The sequence below is a fragment of the Pocillopora damicornis genome, chromosome 14 (assembly GCF_964200805.1).
Source record: "Pocillopora damicornis chromosome 14, jaPocDami1.2, whole genome shotgun sequence".
In the NCBI taxonomy this organism is placed as follows: Eukaryota; Metazoa; Cnidaria; class Anthozoa; order Scleractinia; family Pocilloporidae; genus Pocillopora; species Pocillopora damicornis.
Genome location: NC_142683.1, coordinates 6,222,216 through 6,243,185, shown reverse-complemented (window position 1 = coordinate 6,243,185; position 20,970 = coordinate 6,222,216). Strand labels below are relative to the sequence as shown.

Here is a 20,970-nt window from a genome sequence, read left to right as displayed (position 1 = left end):
GTAAGTTGTACGCAATAAGTCCTATGTCACATAGGACTTATTGCGTACAAATATCACATGGCACAAAATCCGACTGCTGGATCGATAGTAAATTGCGCACTAGCACATCCGAAGTAGAGGAAATATCAGCCCGATTGACTTGGTTAAGATCTTGCTGCCAATGCGATATCGTACTGGTCAAGTAAATTTTTAGACGTCAGATACATGTTGCAACCCAGCTTCAATAAAAAGCTGTCAAATCGATCATACACAAAAGTAAACATGACAAAACAAATATACTACCAAAACAAAAGACCAAAAAAAGAAAAAACCTTGAAGTGAACTGTTAATCAAAAGAAACATTCATACCGGTCTTTTTTCAGCAGTTCTGCCTCGCTTTCAAGCTAATTCAGTTTCATAAGATGATCTACATAGTTTTTAAAAATAGATATAACTTTAATGATGAGTGGCTGACGCCGAGTTCACTTCCTCACCTGTATATCAAAAGATCATCCCGTTGACCACTTGCAGTATCATCAGTATAGAGCCTATGACAGATACAACACCTTGACGACTTGGGTGTCATTCCATGGTTACTCTGATTTTTAAGATGGCTGAGAGAGGAGTGAAGATCCCCAGAGAGTAATTTGTTGGTTGTTTTTAAAAGAGTCTGAAGATGAAAAAATGAAAATGGTTAAAGGTCAAAGCTCACGAAGTGATATGACACAACGACTATTCACCTCGCGTGACATGAGAAAATTTCGAAATCTATGTCTCTATGACATAAAATTTTGTCGCTAGGAGCAGTCACACGAACTCGATGGTTTTCTTCCGGCTTTGAAGCACGTAAATTTCTGATTTTTTGCATATATATATAGGACAGTGTAAGTGCAACCAGTCAGATGGTGTCTTTCGGCTTTGAAGCACGCAACTTTCTGATCTGATTCAATCTGACAATGTGGTTGCAGCAGAATTATACATAACAATGAGTTGACCCAGAGAAAAAAATACTCACCGATTCATATGTGTAAGTGTCTAACATTCCTAAAATAAGTTCCTTAATTTCACCAAATTTACCAGTACTGTAAGTCGGATCCTATAGAAAAGAAAAGATAAGTTCAAATGAACTCGGTGGAAAGCAAATGAATAGAGTGCAGAAGGTAAATAAATAGAGTGCAGAAAGCGAATGAATAAGAGTGCAAAAAGCAAGAGTTATTTTTAAAACAATAAAAATAATAGAAAGAAAAGTAATCATTAATTTTGATCAGTAGTAATGCAAATTTCACAAGAAATCAAAGGAAACACAAGTTAGCAGCTTGATGTGCGAAAAAAAAAAAGAAGTCGCAGCTGACTGGTTGAGAGGATAGCGGGAGTTTCCTGAAACAATCACAAGGCGAAATGAACCAACACCAATCCAATCCTAGATTCAACTCGCCACTCAACCGGAAATTTGTTTTTTAAATCAATGGAAATTTACCTGCATAATCTTCTGTAAAATGGCCGGTAACGATATATAGCCCATCATGCTGTTTAAAACGTGTCTTGTCTGATCTTTAAAAGCTACAATAAATGTATAAATCATGATTAAGTTTTATCTTCGATTCAACTTTAATGTTCCTCCTCGCTTTTTCTCTCTCTCTCTCTCTTTTTTAAACTTCCTTTTAGTAACTTAAAGTGATAATTCTGACTAGTTCCTCACAATTGTTAAAAATCATTCGTATCTACATATCAGCTTACGAAACTGCATAAAAAGTAATTGAGAAAGGAGACTACAATTTGAGAACAATGACGTAAGGTTCTTACCTAAAAAATATGCACTACTTGTATCTTTACATTTCCGTTGAGGGGCCATGACGGTTTCGAGAAGAGGAAACCATAAAGCCTGGTAAGACACAAACGTTAAAGTTGGTCATTTTCTACAACGATGAAATTTGCTCTTAGTAGTAAAGACTTTCAACTTCGTGTTTCTTCCAGTGGATGAAAAGGAAAAAGACAACAACATATCAAAGAGGAATGAAGATTGCTAAGAATGGAGAGTATCAAAGCGGACTACAAATGACGAACTTAAAAAAAATATTGGCTCCTTAACCCCTGAGCTCAGAGCTTCATCACTGAGGATTATTTTAGTTTATAAATGTGGATGTTGTTGTACGAGAACAAAGTAGCAACAAAGTAGCAACGTTGATCACGATTAGGTACAAGTTAATGACAGAAACAGACAGAAATGAAAGGTCTACGCAAAGTATGAGGGAACGGGAGGGCGACTAATTTTACTACGGTCCTGGTAACGCTGCTTCAGCTTTACAAATTTCTTCCTCGTGGCTCAAGAAAGTGTCAGATTGTCTTCTTTGCTCAGTATTCTTTAATACTCCTGGTTGGAAAGATGTATCTTAGGAGCAACGAATCTTGTCACCAAAATTGTGCTTTACCTCTCTGTCCGTTTCTTCAAGTCTCCCAGAATTTCTTTGGCACAGAGGAATTAAAACTCCTAGTAAAACAGCCTCAATGTTTGTAGTAAGCTTCCTGATTTCTAGAAGAGAACCCTTCAAATCAGTGTTAAAATAAACTTACATATTCTGTTATGTGCGTGGCGTATGTTTATTTCGTGGATGAAATAATTGAAATCTGCTAAACAGATGGAGCGAAAACGTCTGAAATAATGTTAACCTTTTCAGCTCACTAATCAAAAATTAGATTATGGGCTAGAGATTTTTATCGCGTGATGGCATAACATCTTACAAAAAAATCACTGTACCGTTCAAAGATGGTGATTCGTTTTCCTCAAAAACATCACAAAGAACTTTTACTTTCACCTTTAAAGTCTGCAAAAAGAGTAGAAAATGATCATGAACTGCTTCTGACAACGAAGGAGAATACAGGCATACGTACCTCTAAAAGAAGCTGGAAAGCTCCATGAATATCGCCAGCCTTCTCCAGTAGATAGGATGTAGCATATGTGTTGTTAAATTGGCGAACAATCTACAACAAAAAAGCAAAACGCACGAGGGACAATCAGAAAATGTGTTCATCATATTAACTATCATTAAAACCCATTCTATGCTGTTCAGTTGGAACATGAGAAAATAAATGTCATGCATTGCTTTGTTTAAGATTTTTGATTGCTTTTTCGGTACTTTGCGTTTCCTTAGTAAAGCGGTTTGACAAAACAATAGCTCTGGGGAACACAGCGCGTGAGTTGATTACAAAATGACGGCATAATGTGGAAATTTCAAGTCCACAAATCACAACATATTATCCAAAACTACACTTCAAAAGGCCAGGTCAAGTGGCATTAAATAACACGATTACAATCCCACTCTTGAAAGCAAAATGTAATAACTTTAAGGCTGTAATTTGACTCAATTTCTTTTCGTGATAAAGTGGAAAACTATAGGAATTGTGATCTCTCATTATGCAAAATTTTTAGTGTAAACGAAACTTAAAAGTCTTATATCTAGTCATTTCTAAAAATTCCATCGCCATATTTTAAGATTACTCCATACATACCGCCAAAGTTTCTTCAAGTCTGTAGTTTTCAGTATTTCTTAAATAACTGTGCACCAGATCTGGCTGGTATCTACACATCAGCTCGATGTATTTTTCGTGGACTTCAGCGTCAGGTGTGTCCTCTGGGCGGCTAGGGGTCTGGGATCTGAAATAAAGATGAGACTAGACAAAAAGGACTAAATGGCAAAACAGCAATGTCTCTCGGCCATTCTAGAATAACATATCAATCACGCCACTCGCGCCATGAAAGTTCTTTCGAATATAGAAGAAACGCATTCCATTGCTCAAACTAATAAAATCACCGAGCTTTCCATATAATTGACCACTTAGAACATGATTGCCAAACGTCTGCTCTATTTTCAGAATATTGAATCGTTGTATAAAAAAAAATTAAAAAGGTACCTGCTTCTTTATCATCGCGGTGGGAAAATTCCCATCGTGACGATAAGCTAAAAAAAAACTATCTCTTAGCAAGCAACGGACACCGTTTAGCTTCAAGGACTCGTTTAAAGCATTTCCTTTTGAGAACTTTAAAAGGGTGTTCCCTTTTTGTATACCATGTCACAAAATAACAAAAACAGAAAAAGAAACAGAACAAAGGAAAACAGGAAATAAACAAGCAAATAACGACAAAAGAAAGAAAGCAGAACAAAACAAAAACCAACATAGAAAAAAAAAATCACTCAAGGAGATTCTGTCACCTGATGCATACGGTAACTTGAAGCGCTAAGTCAGTTGAATAAACTGAGAACCATTTCATACTCTGCCCAGTCCATTCACGTAACGTTTCATCACAGTTAAGAGAGAAACTCAGAAATTTCTTTGAATTCACTAACATATAATTTATCCTAAAGAATATTTTTTGCTCACTTATTCTCAAACACGCCTTTTAGAAATTCATACTGCACAGTCGATTTTCCCTGAGGAAAGAAAGAAAGGAGAAAAGAATATTTAACGAAAAAAAAGGGAAGGAAAAGGATGGGAAGTATAAGGAGGAGAGCACTTGCACATTTTTGCCCAGAAATACACGCAGTGACGAAAATGGCGGATTTGACGAAATTTTGTCTCACCGAGTGAATGTTCATGGATTCTACGATTCGGGCGGATTTTAGTCAAATTCGTCGATGCGAAACTAGCATAGCGGAGATGACGATTTTGAAAAATTTTAGTCAAATCCGGCAAAGCGAAATCAGCTCGGAGGATCATTGAAGATTTTGAGGAATTTTTGTCATTTTCATTAAAGCATGCATTTCTGGACATATGGCAATACCATGCACATTCTTAAGCAAATCGCCAACCAAAGATATTCCTGCTTTTCGTATCCTTTTGCAAACAACTTTACTTCAAGGAAAATAGGCATGAAAATACATGTAGATAAAAAAAAAATGGCTTCATAAATAGATAAACAATCTCTACCAGGTAATTATACATGCACAGTTCAAATCAAACCGATAATGCAACCGTTATATTTTTTTGTATTCTCTTCCTTATCCTATCATAGGCACAGTACGTGCCACATATATGACGATTGGCCTTTAATTATCTAAAAGCGTCAAATTCGTCTGTCATCACACAGGCAGCCCAAGCTCCAGCTGTGAGATGATTATCTCACAGCTGGAGCTTGGGCCGCTTGTGGTCATAACTGCAAATTCAACAACACACTCACCTCTAACTGACGGATAACGGAAGTCAAGATATCCGGAAATTCAGTGAGAATCATTTGAGCAGTTTTTCCGCAGTCGATTGAAAGAAAGCTCTGAAAGTTTAAATACAAAACGTTCCTAACCTTTAGAAACAAATCTAAGTTACCGGTTTTCAAGGGGCTGTATATCATCTAATACGTGTTCGGTTGCTCGTAAGAGGTCAGCTTCAATCAAAGGGCTGTAATGCTTGTTACGCTGTACATAGCAGGTCCCCACAACCTGGGCCTTCGCAAACCAATGGAGTGTAACTACAAAGCAGTATTCTCAGGTGGTACTATTTATCATGGTGTACCAAGTAACTACAACTTTTTAGCCTCTGAAAGGGATCCCAGTGTGTGACCATTCAAAAAATTGTTACCTCGAAATATTGCGTTCACGTGTTAAACTGTTATCAGTGTAGGGTTGTGGATAAAACTATCCTGTGTAACAACACAGGATAGGGGCTTCTACGCATTTTGTGATGGTTCTGTTTTCTTAACAGTAAAACTTGTTTGCACATAAATATAAATCAAGATATAGAATTAAGTATGTGATAAAGTAGAAGTACCAATATTATGACAAACGTAAAACATTTTTTAGGAAATCATAGTTTAACTGATAAATAATATTCATTTGCCTACTCCTTGAGAGAGATGGTAAGTTTTTTTAATCCTAGCAGTATGCAGGCCGTATGTCATATGAACTTCGTATTAGACCTCGCTCACCGTGGAGTCTCCGTGGCTCAGTGGTTAGAGTATCGGAGCGCGGAATCCGAAGGTCTGAGGTTCCATTCCTCATAGGGACTCAGAATTTTTTCCTTGTCCCACGCTCGTGACAAGACGAAAAAAACATCTTTCTCTATGTTGGTTAACTTTGGGAAAATATATAATCCAAACATACGACATTTTGTTTAGGAACTTTGGACCTTGACAAAACTAACCTGCAAACTATTGAGTGTGGCTTCCTTCAGCTCCTCTCTCTCCAGATCAGTATACACGTCTTCTGACATCACATAATGGACGTAAGTGAAAACCTGGTGCTGTTTAAAAAAAAAAAAAAAACCAACAGCTTAAGAGTCTCCCATTCTCTTGGTAAAACTTGTTCGCATACAACAGATCGTGTGCTGTAGATAGGACACGAAGACAATCTTTGTAAAGTACAATGCTGTAAACGAGCATAGGACGTAGATAGAGAATGCAAACTCTAATGAGAGTCATTACATGTTGGAAAATCTCTAAATCAATAAAGCATTTTATGATTGCCAGGCAGATGTCACCTAAACCGCTGAAAAGCTCTCTTCTATGAGCAATGTTTCACGCCTACTTTTAAGTTTTCCTTTCTCCGATCACGCGCAGATCTAACAAATCTGAGATGCTCTTTCGCTTGTGGAAATCTCTTTCAAATCAGTCGAGCACCATCGATGAAGGCATTTTCACCCCGTCCACCGCTCGATTAGGACTTCTATCACATATGAAACGTAGTTGATGGGAAGCATAACTATTACTCGTATCTACCTCTTATCAACTACATAATTATTACTCTTATCTACCTCTCGATAGGAATCCCTGAAGTAACAGGATAACACTTTGGAGAATTGCCGTTTTCTCTCGTACAACATTTCACAAACGCGATAGCTGGAGGAAAAATAAGCCATAACAACGATGAGGCAATGCACGGTTTATGGCGAAAACCTCACACATTACTTACAACTTAGCATTTTCCGCAAGAACCAGTATGCGGGCGTCATCAAATTGTTTCAGGCCACCAGCATTCCAAAGCTCTAACAAGGCCTAAAAGATATCAAAATAAAAGAAAAAATCAACGAACTCAAAAAAAAAATGAAGAAAAAAAGGCTAGAAATTAAGAATTCTTGTTTGTATCACGATGCGGTTGTCACATCCGATGTAAGTCGTGTTGTTTGCACTCGAAAAATAACAATTGGTTCATGATTAATCGCAGTCAAAAGCATAAACAATTGTCCTAAAACATAGCACAGAGAACTTACGCAAGAAAAAAATGTTTTATTACAATCGTGTCGTATTTACCAGGTAATCGCGTACTACTATGAATAAACAGCAAGGCTAAGACGACCAAGAAATATTTTGAGACCAGAGCTTTATTCATAGAAAATCTAAGTTTGCTTTTTAGAGGCAAAAAAAGGAAGAACTTCTTGAATGTTTAAGACCCACGTAGTAGATTCAAAATGGAATGCTTGAATCGTCGCTTCTAAAATTCGCCGTCAGAAAAAATTGCGTAACTTTGTGTTGAAAATTCTAGATTTAAAAACCAAATATTCGATTGAAAAATAGTTTTAGAACATATCAACGTAAACCACTATCGTCCAATTAGAAAGTACAGATGCAATCGGTCAGTTGTGCTGTCATATACGCAAGTGCTATCACTCTGTGATATTTTCTGGAATATCGCTTAACATAACAAATAGTTTTTAAAACACTACCTGTTGTCTTTCCTCGTGTCTGGAGTCATCGTCGGGGTTAGCAAGATACTCCAAGACCTTAAAAAAGCAATAAGGGCAATTAAAATGAATTAATAAGGCAAAAGCGGTAACGTTTCGTTTACACAGCACTTGTCTCGGAGCTTATCACGGCTTCAGTGGTATGAAGCAGCCAGGTGTACTACTACCACCCCCCTGAACAGGAGGCCAATAAATGCGAAGGTTACCCTTCCGCATTTCTTCAGGTTTTTATTGTGTTGAGCTCTCTGGCAAGACTCTTTCCTCTCGCGGTGTTCTCTGCAGGAAGGAGAATATATGAGTGCCGGCGAATGTCGAGGAACCCTGACGAAATTCCTGGGGCTGGAGATGACCTACGATGGATTAGCATTCCATCCAGGGGGAAGAAACAGTACTTCTAGACGCTTCATGCTACAGAAACTGAAATAAACTCTAGCCGGAGGCTTCTTTCGTCAGGTTTCTCTGACAGTTTGCCTGTACCCATTTATGCTCCAGGGCCGAGAGAGGCATGGCGAGAGTAAGTGCTTTTTCTAAGAGTACAACAGGATGACTCGGCCAAGGCCCAACCCGCAGCTGTCGATCAAGACTCCCTTGCGCTAACCACTATTTTGACACGTCTCGTACAAATGCAATGACAATAAGAGAGTCTTTAGACGATGAAAACACTTTTGTAAACAAAAGACAGTCCAACCTGTTCAAATAGCACCTTGTTGACCTGTATTCTGTTCTCGTGCTTTGCCATTTGCCGCGCTAGAAACGTAAACAGCGATCCAACTTGGCTTGGCTGTACGTGCAACAAACAATATTGTAAGACAAAGAAGACGGCAAAATTTCTGTGCAAAAAAAGCTTTATTAGAAAAAAAAATGGCAAATTTGTTTGAACGAAACGTAAGTTCATGAACTTCTTCGTAAACTTTACCGTAAAGCCAGTGTCTTGCACCATTACGTCAAGAAGGATATTCACAAGGAATTGTCTTCGCGTGACACCAGATGGACCACTATAAAGAGGAATCAAGAAACCGCCATCAATATTCAATGGTAAAATTCGTATCCACGCGCACTCATGTAATATCCTCATTGTCCCTTCTACAGCGTTGCGTGATATACCAAAAGAAGGTTGTGCGTGGCAACTGAAAACATGACTGCGATTCAGATTGGTTAATGAAGACTACACCAAACACACTTTTGTTAACTTAATGTACTTATAAATATCAGAAGTAAATTTTAACATCTCTGACTTACTCAAAATTGTCGTCAAAATCTTTCCGTTCAAACGCCTGCAATCGAATTCAGTACATAATAAGTCGAAAAAAAATAATTTACTAGTGTACTGGTACCTATAACCTTTTACACCCTAACATCAGTTTGCATATTCTCCATATTGTTTTCTATACATTTTCTAAGGTGCAGACTAGGAGAATTCGTTTAAAGATCAAGAGCGTCTTTACTCGGTCGCCTTTTTACTCTTGTGACCTTAAAGTATGATTTGAGGGGGGGGGGGGTGATATTGTAAGGAGGAATTAGATGCTAGTTACTCTTTGAGGTCAAAGAGTACAAGTTTGTCTTTAGGGGAGGTTACTGGTCTTTAAGAGTGACTATAAATATTGCAGTGTATTGTTTTAATTTTTACTGAGCAATGCAGTAGGATGCTTTGTAAGAGACGAAGCCGCTAATGAACTGACTTACCATGGAAAGAATACTCGAGAACTGAGCAATGCAGTAGGATGCTTTGTAAGAGACGAAGTCGCTAATGAACTGACTTACCATGGAAAGAACATTCAAGAACTCTTGGGTATCAAAATGTAACAAAACTCGCAAACGTGGATATGAAGGTTCACCTACGGGCAAAGCAATAATCAAAATTTTAACAAAGTGACGCGATGTGATGAACAGAGCAACACTGGATAGTTTAACTTACTTTCAAAACCGTCTTTAGTATTTTGGGTCGTGATGCAGTTGAACACCTGGAAGGCAAGAACAAAACTAACCCTTTAACTCCCATGAGTGACCAAGACAGAATTTCTCCTAACAATATCAACACGGAATAAAGCAGACTAGTGAAGAGAATAAAGAAGAAAACTCAATTAAGGGCTACAAGTTGATCCAATACCAAATTCTCTGAAATCATTAGCAGTTTATGGCAAACAGAAGGAAGAATTACTAATGAGATCTTGGGAGTTAAAGGGCTAAAATACATAATCAGAAACTGACAGACAGACAAGACTACGAGCAGCTCGTTATCATTGGCCTTGCGAAGCGAGCGTTCCTTCGCCCGCGGGAAAGTTTGAGGCCTTGAGCTGGCAAAAGGTCTGCGTATAATCTAGGCTCCTTCCTGGGCTAGCCCAAGAAGGAAGGAACTCTTGAACCATGTACGAACAAGTCGCCATCTAACTTAAACAGAAACGAAAAATTGTAATACATTACTGACCACTTTTCTCTCTTTTATTTTTGGTTTTACGCCTGAAACGTTGAACTCCTAAGGGAGACACTTGTAACTTACTCACTGAGAAATTTTATTTTAAAGCTACTTAACGAGAGTTGTGAAAAAAAAACCTAATAAAAAAGAAAAAGAAATAAAATCCAAGACTGCATTCAACAAAAGTACGTTTACCTCTTTTTTCACGTCTAGTGCATAGTCTTCAGGGATGGAACCTACTGGGAATGCCTGTCCAGCCAGACAGCAGCTGATGTATACAAGTAATTTGTTCCCCAAGGAAAGATCAGAATCTTAAAACGGAAAGAACATTAAACCTGTCAGCAGATAAGCTAAAAGCATTAACCACTCAACTATTTCTTGCAAGAAACTTCGGATCAATATCAGTATCTGGGTAACTGCCCATCTACCCCTCCCCTAACTCAACAACAGTCAATTGACAACAAGTTAAGGTTAATGTTGGGTTAGGGGAAGGGTAGGTGGGCAGTTGTCCAGATACTGATATTGATCCGAAACTTCAAAGCAACGATTTTTTTTAAATTCTTCATACTTTTTACTCCATTATAGTTTCGCTTTATAATCAATAACTAAAGAAATGGCAAACACAAATCAAACACCACCAGCACAGCTCGGTTCAAACGTAATTCATACCATATTTATTTTGGCAAAAAGATCAGTATCAGAAGTAAGGGCTGTTAACATCTTAACCCTCTACAACCTAACATTACAGGGCGTAAAATTAATTTTTTTTTTTCGCTGATAGCCGCTTGGCTCCTAAATTTTTCACAGTGGTAGCTAATTCAAAAAAAGTTGGTCGCCATTTTTAAAGACAAAAAAACTTTTTTTACGCTATCAGCGTTCCAGATAGACCCTTCAAAATTAAGTTCTTCGAAGTTCTACAAAGTCGACACTAGGATGGAAGATATACAACGTTCAAGCTCACCTAAATCCAAGATGGCGTCTAGTTATCGATCGAGATGCATGCGCTGAGTTTTGGAAACACACTTAACGAGGACGTTTGCCGCGGATTTATCTTTGTAAATCTTTTTAATTTACCGTATCTCTAGGTATGGTTATGATGAAGCATTCTAGTCGCCAATTTGACGACTACTTTTCAGGATTTGGTCGCCAAAGTGAAAAATTTAGTCGCATTGGCGCCTGTATTAGTCGCAATTTCACGCCCTGCATCAGTATGCATATACTCCGTACTGTTCTCTATACATTTCCCAAAGTACTGACAAGGAGAATTTCTTTAACAATCGAGAGCTTCTTCAGTTGGTGATCATTTCCTTTAAAAACGTAACCTTCACGTGTGATTCAAGGGCTATATTAAAGGATTAAAAGAAACACTGAACTCAATCACAGAACAGATCCATTTATCCCCTCAGTCACAGCACTTTTTTGTCACTCTTTACATTGACAATAGACACCTTACCTTCAAATGGAGTTCTGGCCTGCACTGTGCCCTTTAAGACATTAATCAGCTCCTGTGGAACATTTAAAACAATGAACAAGAGGACAGAAAAGTGGGGGAGGGCAATATTTTCAACGTTTCACTTCCAGACTATCCATCCTACCCACCCTACCCACCCTACACACCCTAGTTTCAGTACGAATATCCTGTGTACTGTTATTTATACATTTGCTATTGCAACGACAAAAAGAAGTTGTCTATCAATCAAAAGCTTATTTGGTGATAGATCATTTGCTTTACTCTCATAATCTTAGTGTTTGATTTAGGGCTGATAATGTAGGGAGAAATCAGATGCTAATCACTCTCAAAGGTTTAGGAGTTGAAGCAGTTTTCTTGTTCTACCGCTCACATCAGAACAGGCTGGGCATTTAACAGCGTAAACATGAAAAACAACTACAACAGAGGTAAAAACTATTGAAACTTTATACGGTTTACGGAAGGCCAAATATCCCAAGGGACCAGACATAATTTAATTAATCTAAAGATTTTTAATTTATTTTTTCGGGAAGGGGGGCGGGGGGAAAGGAGATCACTTGGTTTTCAAAAGGAACGGGGGTTGGGGGAAATCAGTCGTTTCAGAGCCCCCAGGCGATAAATAATGAACGTCCTACAATTCCAAGAATACCTCCAGTGGAGTAGTGTAGTCTCGCATGCCTCTGTTGTACACATAGAAAATGGCATCATACAGGCCGTGAGCCCAGCAGAGTTTCACCATCTGAGGAAAGAGGAGAGGTCTTAGCAAAAGTCACTTCGCTTGAAAACAAGGGACTGGATTCGATTTGGATGCGATTCGCTGTAGACATGTCATGTGTACGTACTTGATGTATATCCAGATTTGTCACATCTAGGTGCATGAGACATGATTCTACATCTTTGAGCTTGTTTTGCTGGTTATAGTGCTCTAAAAAAATTGAGGAAAAAAGTTATTCATGGGACAGAGGTCTCGGAATTCTCATGAACATGTTTTCTTTGCTACTTTTATGCTAAAATAATTGGTCCCGGAGTAAACCAGCAGATCGAGAAATATATTATATATCCATCGACCCCTTCTTCACTACCTCGAAGGCTGACAGACCAATTCGTGATTTCTAATGGGTCGTTTATAATTTACGAAGTCATGGTATGGAATCTGCCAGAGATGAATTGTAAATAGAAGTTAAGCTTGAAAATTCACCCCAAGCTCTGTTTACTCAAGATTTTACTCCAGCCTAGAAACCTCCTAAAACATACATAGATTCACATTACCTATAAACTCCTTCATCACAATCGGACTCAAAGACGTCAGTCTGAAAAAAAAGAGGAAAAAAAAACAGGGACATTCCGAGGTTATTTTATAATGCAAAATAAAAGCGCTCTCAGATTGAATTGAATTAAAAAATAATAATAATAATAAGACGCCAGCCATTAACAAAGGGTAATGGGAAGACAGGAACTCATCAAATATCCAAAAAGAGAAAAAACAAAAAAAGAAAAAAGAAAAAGATAATGGACTTGAAGCAAATTAAAGTACGACTTCCAGCGCGGGAAAACGAGTGTGGCCAGATCGTCTGATTGCTTAAATGCTGTTCCAAGTTGTTTCGACCCTCAACTTAAAATTACTGTGTTTGGTGAGGTTTGAGTGAACAACGTTATAATATTAGCCCTTAAAACAATGCAGTCCCGCAGAGGTTCGTCCAGTTACACCTCTTTCAACTCGTAAAAATTTATTTCTTCTGAGTAAACTTACTTGTCTGCTAAGATATGAGGTTCCAAGCTTTCCAGAAACACGATTTTTCCAACAGGATCTTCACAGAACTTGTCATAAATCTCTCTGAATAAGAGATCCCTTTGAGAATAAAAATTGGCTCAGTTTCACATTCCATGCTGTTCAGTGATCAATGAATGTGCTCGAGCCCATTCGTCGCAATAACAAATGGAATGAGAATGGTTTATTCACGTTCAGTTCCATTTCAAATAATGAGCTGAAAAACACAAGTCTTTTGATTGGCTCTCACTAACTATCTTTTGGAGAACAGATGCATTTACGACGTAATCATCACCAAGTTTTTACTTCTCTATTACTTAACCCCTATTAAACCCTGAGAGTGACCAACATCTAATTTCTGAATCATTCACTAAGATCATGAGAATAAAGGAAATGATCGCCACCCCAAAGAAACTTTGATTGTTCAACAAATTCTCCTTGTCAGTACTAAAGGAAACATACAGATAAGAGTATGGAGAAGGTGGATTCTGATCTAAGGGTGTAGAGGGTTAAATCAAGTCGATTCGTGGTTGTCGTGCGTTTGTTCGCCAATGGATTTCAGAAGACTTTGAATGTGGTAAGAGCATCAGTGACACACTCAGCTGCACGTCGTGTACCACTTTCCACAGCTTGACGTGATCTGAGATCTTTTATAGACACATGGCCATAAGGCCACATGGAATTCATTTGTTAAATATTTGATCGGTTTTGTTTCTGTTTTGTTTGTTTGTTTGTTTGTTTTTGCCGAGATTGTATTTCACTTGTGAAAATAAAGTTAGTATAATCGCTCTTATCAGGATTTAAAGCTTTTTCCGTAAGTCAAACACATTCAAGGAATAAAAACGATGACGAAGAAGACCATTCCTTAAAATTTTGTATAAAACTCACATGTTATTGATGGCCAGGCTATACTTGATAAAGATTGGTACCATTTCCTACAAAAGCAATAAGGGAGTATTCTAATGATAAAATACAGTACAATAATTAATCAGAAATTATTAACCTTATTAAGAATTTCCGAAAGAAGGAGTTTCGTCCTGATAGACTCACCCGGCGTTTTAAGGCGTTCTTTCATTAAAAGTTTCTCAAAGATGAAACCTTCATTCCCTTTTCATTCTTTTTCAACTCATTTTTATTTCATATTCAGTAGTTTCATCGAATCAATTTTTTAATCAACGATCACTTTATTTAACATCCATACGTCATTTTAAACGTTATTCCACCTTATTTTTTCGATGATTTACGTAATCTGCTATCACATTACTTTATTGGGGAAGAATAACATTGTAGTTCTTAGCATTTGAACCAAAAACTCACCTTGAAGTAATCTCTCAGCTCCTTAGTGTCTCTAGTCTTTGGGCAATTTACGAACACTGTTATATCAACATAAGCTAGTAATAGTTCCTCTATCTGGGATAAAGAAAAAATAATACAATTCGTCAAATGTTAGCCAAGCCAGGCAGTAAGTTGGGGGAATTTTCTACCACCACAATGGAGACTCAGTCTGCGACCCCTAATTTTCTATCGAGTAGATGACACTAAATCGTTCGAGTTACAAAATATGAACAACTCAGGTATTCATTAAACACTTTTGGATTATCATTTCTCTTTTTTCTTCTTTCTTTTGTCCGCGAATGTGTGCGGGGGTTCTTCAAAGTTGTTCTTTATTTATTTATTGGTTTCTTTTTGAGGATCCGCATTGAGAAGAGATGTCGTCTTTCCGATAAGAAAGTTTGATCAAATTTGTTTTGCTGTGACATCTGAGTAGTTTTCTATGCTAAGTATTAGTCTTGATTCAAGGAATCAACGCAATTTATAACCGCTAATTAAAAGTTTACCTGTGCAGCAATTTCTGTTGATCTCTGCTCTTTATTTCCAATTAAACCTGGAAAAGAATATCAATAATCAGTTTATATTGAACAAGAAAGAAGGGCAGTTTTGAGAGATCAAAAGTTAGACATTGGAGTTTGTACCAAACTTTTTCCGCGATTACTTGGATCATGCCGTGACAGGCGTTGCAAATTACAAGAAAAGCTGGAGATCGATACCTACATCAAATAACGAGCGAAGAACGAAGGTCCTGAGGAAATACTGTGATCGCCATCAGAGGCGTTTACCTACCAATCACAGCCATGGCAGTGCCATCATAAAAAGACAGTGCCAGTTCTAGAGCGTCCAGGAAGTTATTTTGCTTCACGAAAACTTCAATCCTCTAACATACAAACAAAAAGCAAACAGCAATAAATCAAAATATGTATTCTTCATGCGCCTCACTATTTCGCTACTCTATATGATATACACACCCTTAGTGGACGCCTTGGAAATCAAAGTCGCCCCCCCCCCCACCCCTCCCCCGGTCCCCTTCAGCTTTGCAAACAAAAGTTGCTCGTCGCGAGAGAATTTTGAGGAAAATAACAAGGAAGAAATCATGACCTGAGCCTTTGCCTATTTTCAGCCGATTCCGTTGTTCAAATCACTAAGCAGATATCTTAAAAACAACAAATATGAAATCTGAACTTACATCGCGCCAGTTCCTTAGTGTCAATACATGGACGGACTAAAGGTAAAAAGTAAACAAACAAACAAAATGAATACATAAACCATAACACTGTCATCATGTTATCTTGAAGAATTTTGCAATCGATTAAACTTTACCATTAATCATTCTTATTCGGAGTGTAAAGTATTGTGAGTCCAAATGTTTCTAACGCTCTCTTGCAATCCTTCATCATTACATATCCTCGTTCTGTCTCCTTATCATTTTGGTGTTTGGTGGTCTCAGGGTAAATTTTTACACAAAAAAAAAATCCATTGTATCATAAAACAGTTCCTTAGAAATTTACCAAACGTTCATTTGAGTTCTTTGAATTTCATAGTCACAGCCTGTGTGCAGCTTGCTTCTTTCGATGTATTTAGGAGCCAGTAAGTTTTCACCCTACTATGTAACTAGTTGTGCCGCGAAATCTTGAAAATATACCTTGGCATTTCATGGTATACCCTTCTTTATATTCAATAGTTCAGAAAATTGATCTACCTTGACACCCAGGAGTAATTGTTGTCCATTAAATACCACTACTGTCTGATAACATGAATGTTCACTGGCGGCTACCTGAGAATGAAAAAAAAAACAGTTGATTAAATCAAGAAAAAAATTAAACCATCAGACTACAATCCCAATGTGGCGTTTATTCCAACCTTCTTCCTCACCAACAGAAAAAGCGCGATGCATGATTGGAGCGTAATGCGTGATGAGAACGTGATGCCTGTGTGGACGTGATGCATGATGAGAACCTGATGCATAACGTAATCAAGTAACGGAGCGAGGTTGATTCGCATGAGAATATCGAAATAACCAGTTCTGTGTGGAATTCTTGGTCTTTCTTGACACAACATTCACGCAGAGAGCTTGGTTCATGAAACAACCTCGCGGATACCAAATTTAATTGAGAGGGAAGGCATTTGAAATAAGACCTACACGGGAAATTTGTCTCTTCTGGGTTCTGCAGTAATGCTTTTGGGCCATATGTAAACCTTAATTCTTCTTTGTTCGCACTTTGTTTTCTTTAACCCTTTAACTCTCAGAAGTGATTAAAATGTAACTTCACCCTATAATTTCCATACGTTATCGAGCAAACAGGTAATGAGAACAATCAAACTTAGACGGGTACAAGTTGTTATCTTGATCTAACACCAAATTCTCATAACCAATTTACAAGGGAATGAGTAGAAGCTGAAGGGGAGAATAAGGAATCAGATCTTGGGAGATGAAGGGTTAAATAAGCATGGTAGCGAGGGAAGTTCGAGAATTCTCAGTTGGTTGATCTACGGCAGGAAGAAGAGGAGCATTAATCAACAATCCAGTGCTTTGTTTTTGCTTCACTTCATTCTTTGATTGGCGAGACAAAAACCTGCACCGTCCTCTCAATCAACCAGAGCAGTACGAATACTACCCGTACCTTGGTAACCCACGTCTTCCCGCGCTTTTGGCAGTGTGCCTTTCAGTTCTCATCGGCTAATAATGATATGAAAAATTTGTTTTGATTCACCATTGTAGCTAGTAAGGTTTCGGGTTGGGAACAGCTCTAATAACGAAAAACAGATTCCTCACCAAAGCCTTGCTGACGTTTCCTCCAGTAGAGAGTGACTTGAAATAACTGCTGCTGTACACAAGCTGTACTGAGCTAAGGTCAAGAACCTGCAAGAAATTGAACCAAATATCAAAAAAATGGCTTCCGTTTGATTTGGCATGTGCTTTTGGTCTAGAAATGAAAACCACAACCAATCAGATTTTCCTGCGACTGAAATCGTTCATCACACGTTCATCTTCACCTCAAGTTCTTCCATACTTCGCACATCAATGACATGGACTCTCTCCAGCGCGTCTACTGTAGCGATTACTTGTGGGTTCAGCCACTAGGAGTAAACGAACAGCAGAATATTACAATGTATTCATACCTAACGGGCGCCGATAAAAAAAAATAAATAACGAAAATGCTGAGGAGTTCCATTTTCTGGTGCCTCCTGAAGAAGGACCTGCTAAAGTTTTGACGGGGCTAACGCTCGAAACGTCAGCTCCGTAACTCTTTACGGTGGCCAATTTACGTTATCAACTCAGCTGATAAAACTAAACTACCCCGTCAAACTACATAGATATTGCTTTGGGAACCGAGGGAAAAGAACATTCGGAAGTTCCATATTTACTTTGGTATGAACCGCGTAGATGGACCGCACTCGAGCAAGATTCGCCGAAATGCAATTAGATTTATAACTGGACAAGTCACTCACAATTGATTTTTTTTTTCTAGGGAATTTAAAGTTCGTCTTACTTTCAGGCATTAAAAAAACGGTGTAGAGTCCTTAAATGATGAATTCATTTGCCTAAACTAAGCCCACACCTCATACTTACATGAAGAGCAGTGAGCTTATACGAACTCTCAAATCTTTGTAGGAACATAAATCTGACTTGCTTTTCCCCTTGAGAATGGGCCTGTAAAGTAAACAGGAAAACTGAAGTTTAAACAGAGAAAGATACGAATTCAGTGATTGTGAGAGCAAGATAAGAGAAGAAAATCTGAGTACAAATAGGTAATGATCCTCGCAAATGAGCTGAAGTTCCGAAGAAAGAAGCTTAAAAAAATTCAGGCCTCGACGGGATTCAAACCCGTGCCTTTGCTATTACCAACTGAGCTACGAAACCACAGAATCTCCAACGAGGATTAAAACTCAGATATTCAAATTTTCGCGGCTCGATGCTCTACACCAAACTACAGAAAACTCTTTAGTAAGCGAGGCCATATACTAAGATCAGATGTAACAAGCGTCCTGCTTACTGATGAGATCAGCGATGTGCAACTCTGATGACAAATTAAATGCATACTTCGTTACCCAACGATCGTACTCAAAATTTCCCATCTTTTCCAATCAAAAGTTAAACAGGTTCCTTAGAGCATAACTAACAATTGCTTTCATCCTGACCAAAATGTTTTCACAAAATAATTTTGAACAGTAGCCACTAGCTTGCCACGATGATGGTTGAAACATGCAAAGAAACGTTTACCTGATAAAAGAAAATTTCAGTTCCCCTCCCAAAGGCAAGAACCTACGGAAAATTGAACGTGTCAATAATGATTACTTTCTAAGAATATAAAACAATAAATACCTCATTGTCATAAAATAACCCTGAAGCAGTCTCATGTAAAATTATTGAACAACATAATTGCAATAGGGAAATTCGCAGTTGTTTGACTCATCGTGTTCCGTATTCCAAATCACAGCGGAAACGCCACATTTAAAGGCCCTTCTCCACCTAAGCGGCTTTGCGCGTCTGTCCTTGAACTCTTCAGTCAACTTTCAACTAAGAGATATTTCCGTGTAGTATTGAGTGGGCCAATCCATCGAATGCGTCGACCAGATCTTCGGCCCACTATCGGTAGACAGTCGTCCAACATAATTAGTTGTAAAACGGCCCTTAGGCAATTATCAGACAGAATCGGTCAAAAGTACGCCGTCGATCGTAGCTCGTCCACATACTTAGTGAACAATCGGCATCCGGAGGGTTAGCAGACGGAAAGGGTCGAAATTCGACCAACACGCACTCCAACCACAACACAATCGTTGCTGCCCGAGGTGTACCAGCACGTTGACAACTTCAAGCGTTAATGGGGTCAGTTCTGTTCCAAAGATCACTTTGTTGCGAGGAACACAGTCAACTATTGGTTACCTTGAAACACTCGAGCATACTTAAGCAAAGAAATGATCCTCGCAGGTGAACTGCGAAACCCGAATTTTTTCAGCCTTGCTTCTGCATTTGCCCTGCAAAATTGCAGTCCACCTGCCAGGATCATTTCTTTGCCTGATATTCATCCGAAGGTGAAGTGGAACTTATTGTACTGTTAAATTCTCAAGTTCATCATTGTGGTCTTTAACAAGTTGAAAGGTTCTTTTACACGTCGCACTGAACGACACAAAACATTCAGACGAAACTTTAAAAAAATGACTTCCTGAAAAATTGGAATAGATAACGCAACTTTATTTCCTTATTGCCTTATGTTTACTTTGTTTGAACTATTTTCTCAGTCAATATATTGACTTCTTGACAGAAATTTAGCTACCCACCGGATCAATGACTTTTTTGGACTCCACTTGAATTATGGCAAACTGCCAGGCCAACAGCGGCAGAGAATCAGCAGGGCCCTAAGGGATGAAATAATTATTAACAGTTGAAAAAGAAAAGCAAATGTTAAAATTCAGTGGGGCTTTCAGCTTGAGTATAATGTACGCTCATTGAGAGAGTAAGAGGGGGAATTGACACGAACTTGTCAAAATTTACCTTAAAATATTTCTACGAAAAAAAGTCAAATCAAACGGTGGGTTTAGTTGGAGTTTGACAATCAGACTACTGTGGATAAAAGAGCGTACCATTTCCGGTCGTATTTATCTTTCGAAGGGGTAATGCTCTTTGGTTGCAAAAAAAAAAAGGCTTGAAACACTAAAATGCTAAGTCGAATATCTCAGCGCGAGATTTGAAATCAGGATAAGAATGACAAGCAAAATCCGCTCGGTGAAGAGATAAGAAAGATATTGCCACTTCGGTCGGCGCAGAGGAGAATGGGGATAGTTTTTACCGCCATTAACATTAAGAACTCAGGCACTTTCACGCTAGTCATGGTTGTACTTCGGTTTATCATGGATGAGGGACGACGAAAAGAAAAAACAAACACCAATCGCACTTGATCAAGTGATGGCCTCGCCCCTCCCCCCTCCCTACCTTCCCCACCGTCTCAGACCACGAGATCCAAAGGTCTGAGTTCCGATTACTCGTAGAAAACTTTTCTTTGTCTCAGGTGCTTGATTATGCTGATAAAAGCTTTCTGTATTGTACATGGGAGTTCAAAATTTACCACCTTTTAGATTTCAATTACAGATTTACAACTTTTAAAGTTACTTCCAACATTTGTACCTTTAGAGTGTGAGTAAAGAGGACCTCGAGTTCAGGCTTCAGTGTTAATACCAGAACCTGTAAACAAACGCAACAAAAGTAGCAGAATATAAGCTCTTTGATACACATGGGACACCGTTAATACATATACCTTAAGTTCGTGAAGAATGAAGGCATTGTTACATTTTGACTTATTGACCATCGAATGCACAATCAAACTTGTATTCTTAATGCTATAA

At 38.3% G+C, this 20,970-nt stretch overlaps 1 protein-coding gene across 2 annotated transcripts in view; it reads right to left on the bottom strand.

Moving 5' to 3' along the window:
- Nucleotides 1–20,970, bottom strand: part of LOC113676110 (vacuolar protein sorting-associated protein 8 homolog) — a 43,683-nt gene that overhangs the window by 13,951 nt on the left and 8,762 nt on the right. For both annotated transcript variants that reach the window (XM_089193159.1, XM_089193160.1), the window contains exons 13-49: nt 20,753–20,809; nt 19,909–19,986; nt 18,851–18,892; nt 18,200–18,280; nt 17,623–17,706; nt 17,402–17,488; nt 16,328–16,402; nt 15,815–15,850; nt 15,415–15,505; nt 15,132–15,178; nt 14,611–14,703; nt 14,182–14,228; nt 13,276–13,374; nt 12,795–12,835; nt 12,368–12,450; nt 12,175–12,264; nt 11,511–11,562; nt 10,253–10,368; nt 9,560–9,605; nt 9,406–9,479; nt 8,884–8,918; nt 8,561–8,639; nt 8,333–8,425; nt 7,627–7,683; nt 6,876–6,958; nt 6,718–6,802; nt 6,109–6,207; nt 5,153–5,242; nt 4,357–4,406; nt 3,487–3,631; nt 2,869–2,958; nt 2,735–2,801; nt 2,409–2,509; nt 1,783–1,861; nt 1,457–1,539; nt 995–1,075; nt 474–649 (exon numbers count right to left, since the gene is read on the bottom strand). In XM_089193159.1, coding sequence (XP_089049285.1) covers nt 474–649; nt 995–1,075; nt 1,457–1,539; nt 1,783–1,861; nt 2,409–2,509; nt 2,735–2,801; nt 2,869–2,958; nt 3,487–3,631; nt 4,357–4,406; nt 5,153–5,242; nt 6,109–6,207; nt 6,718–6,802; nt 6,876–6,958; nt 7,627–7,683; nt 8,333–8,425; nt 8,561–8,639; nt 8,884–8,918; nt 9,406–9,479; nt 9,560–9,605; nt 10,253–10,368; nt 11,511–11,562; nt 12,175–12,264; nt 12,368–12,450; nt 12,795–12,835; nt 13,276–13,374; nt 14,182–14,228; nt 14,611–14,703; nt 15,132–15,178; nt 15,415–15,505; nt 15,815–15,850; nt 16,328–16,402; nt 17,402–17,488; nt 17,623–17,706; nt 18,200–18,280; nt 18,851–18,892; nt 19,909–19,986; nt 20,753–20,809 — 2,912 coding nt within the window. The remainder of the gene's footprint in view (nt 1–473; nt 650–994; nt 1,076–1,456; nt 1,540–1,782; nt 1,862–2,408; nt 2,510–2,734; nt 2,802–2,868; nt 2,959–3,486; nt 3,632–4,356; nt 4,407–5,152; nt 5,243–6,108; nt 6,208–6,717; nt 6,803–6,875; nt 6,959–7,626; nt 7,684–8,332; nt 8,426–8,560; nt 8,640–8,883; nt 8,919–9,405; nt 9,480–9,559; nt 9,606–10,252; nt 10,369–11,510; nt 11,563–12,174; nt 12,265–12,367; nt 12,451–12,794; nt 12,836–13,275; nt 13,375–14,181; nt 14,229–14,610; nt 14,704–15,131; nt 15,179–15,414; nt 15,506–15,814; nt 15,851–16,327; nt 16,403–17,401; nt 17,489–17,622; nt 17,707–18,199; nt 18,281–18,850; nt 18,893–19,908; nt 19,987–20,752; nt 20,810–20,970) is intronic.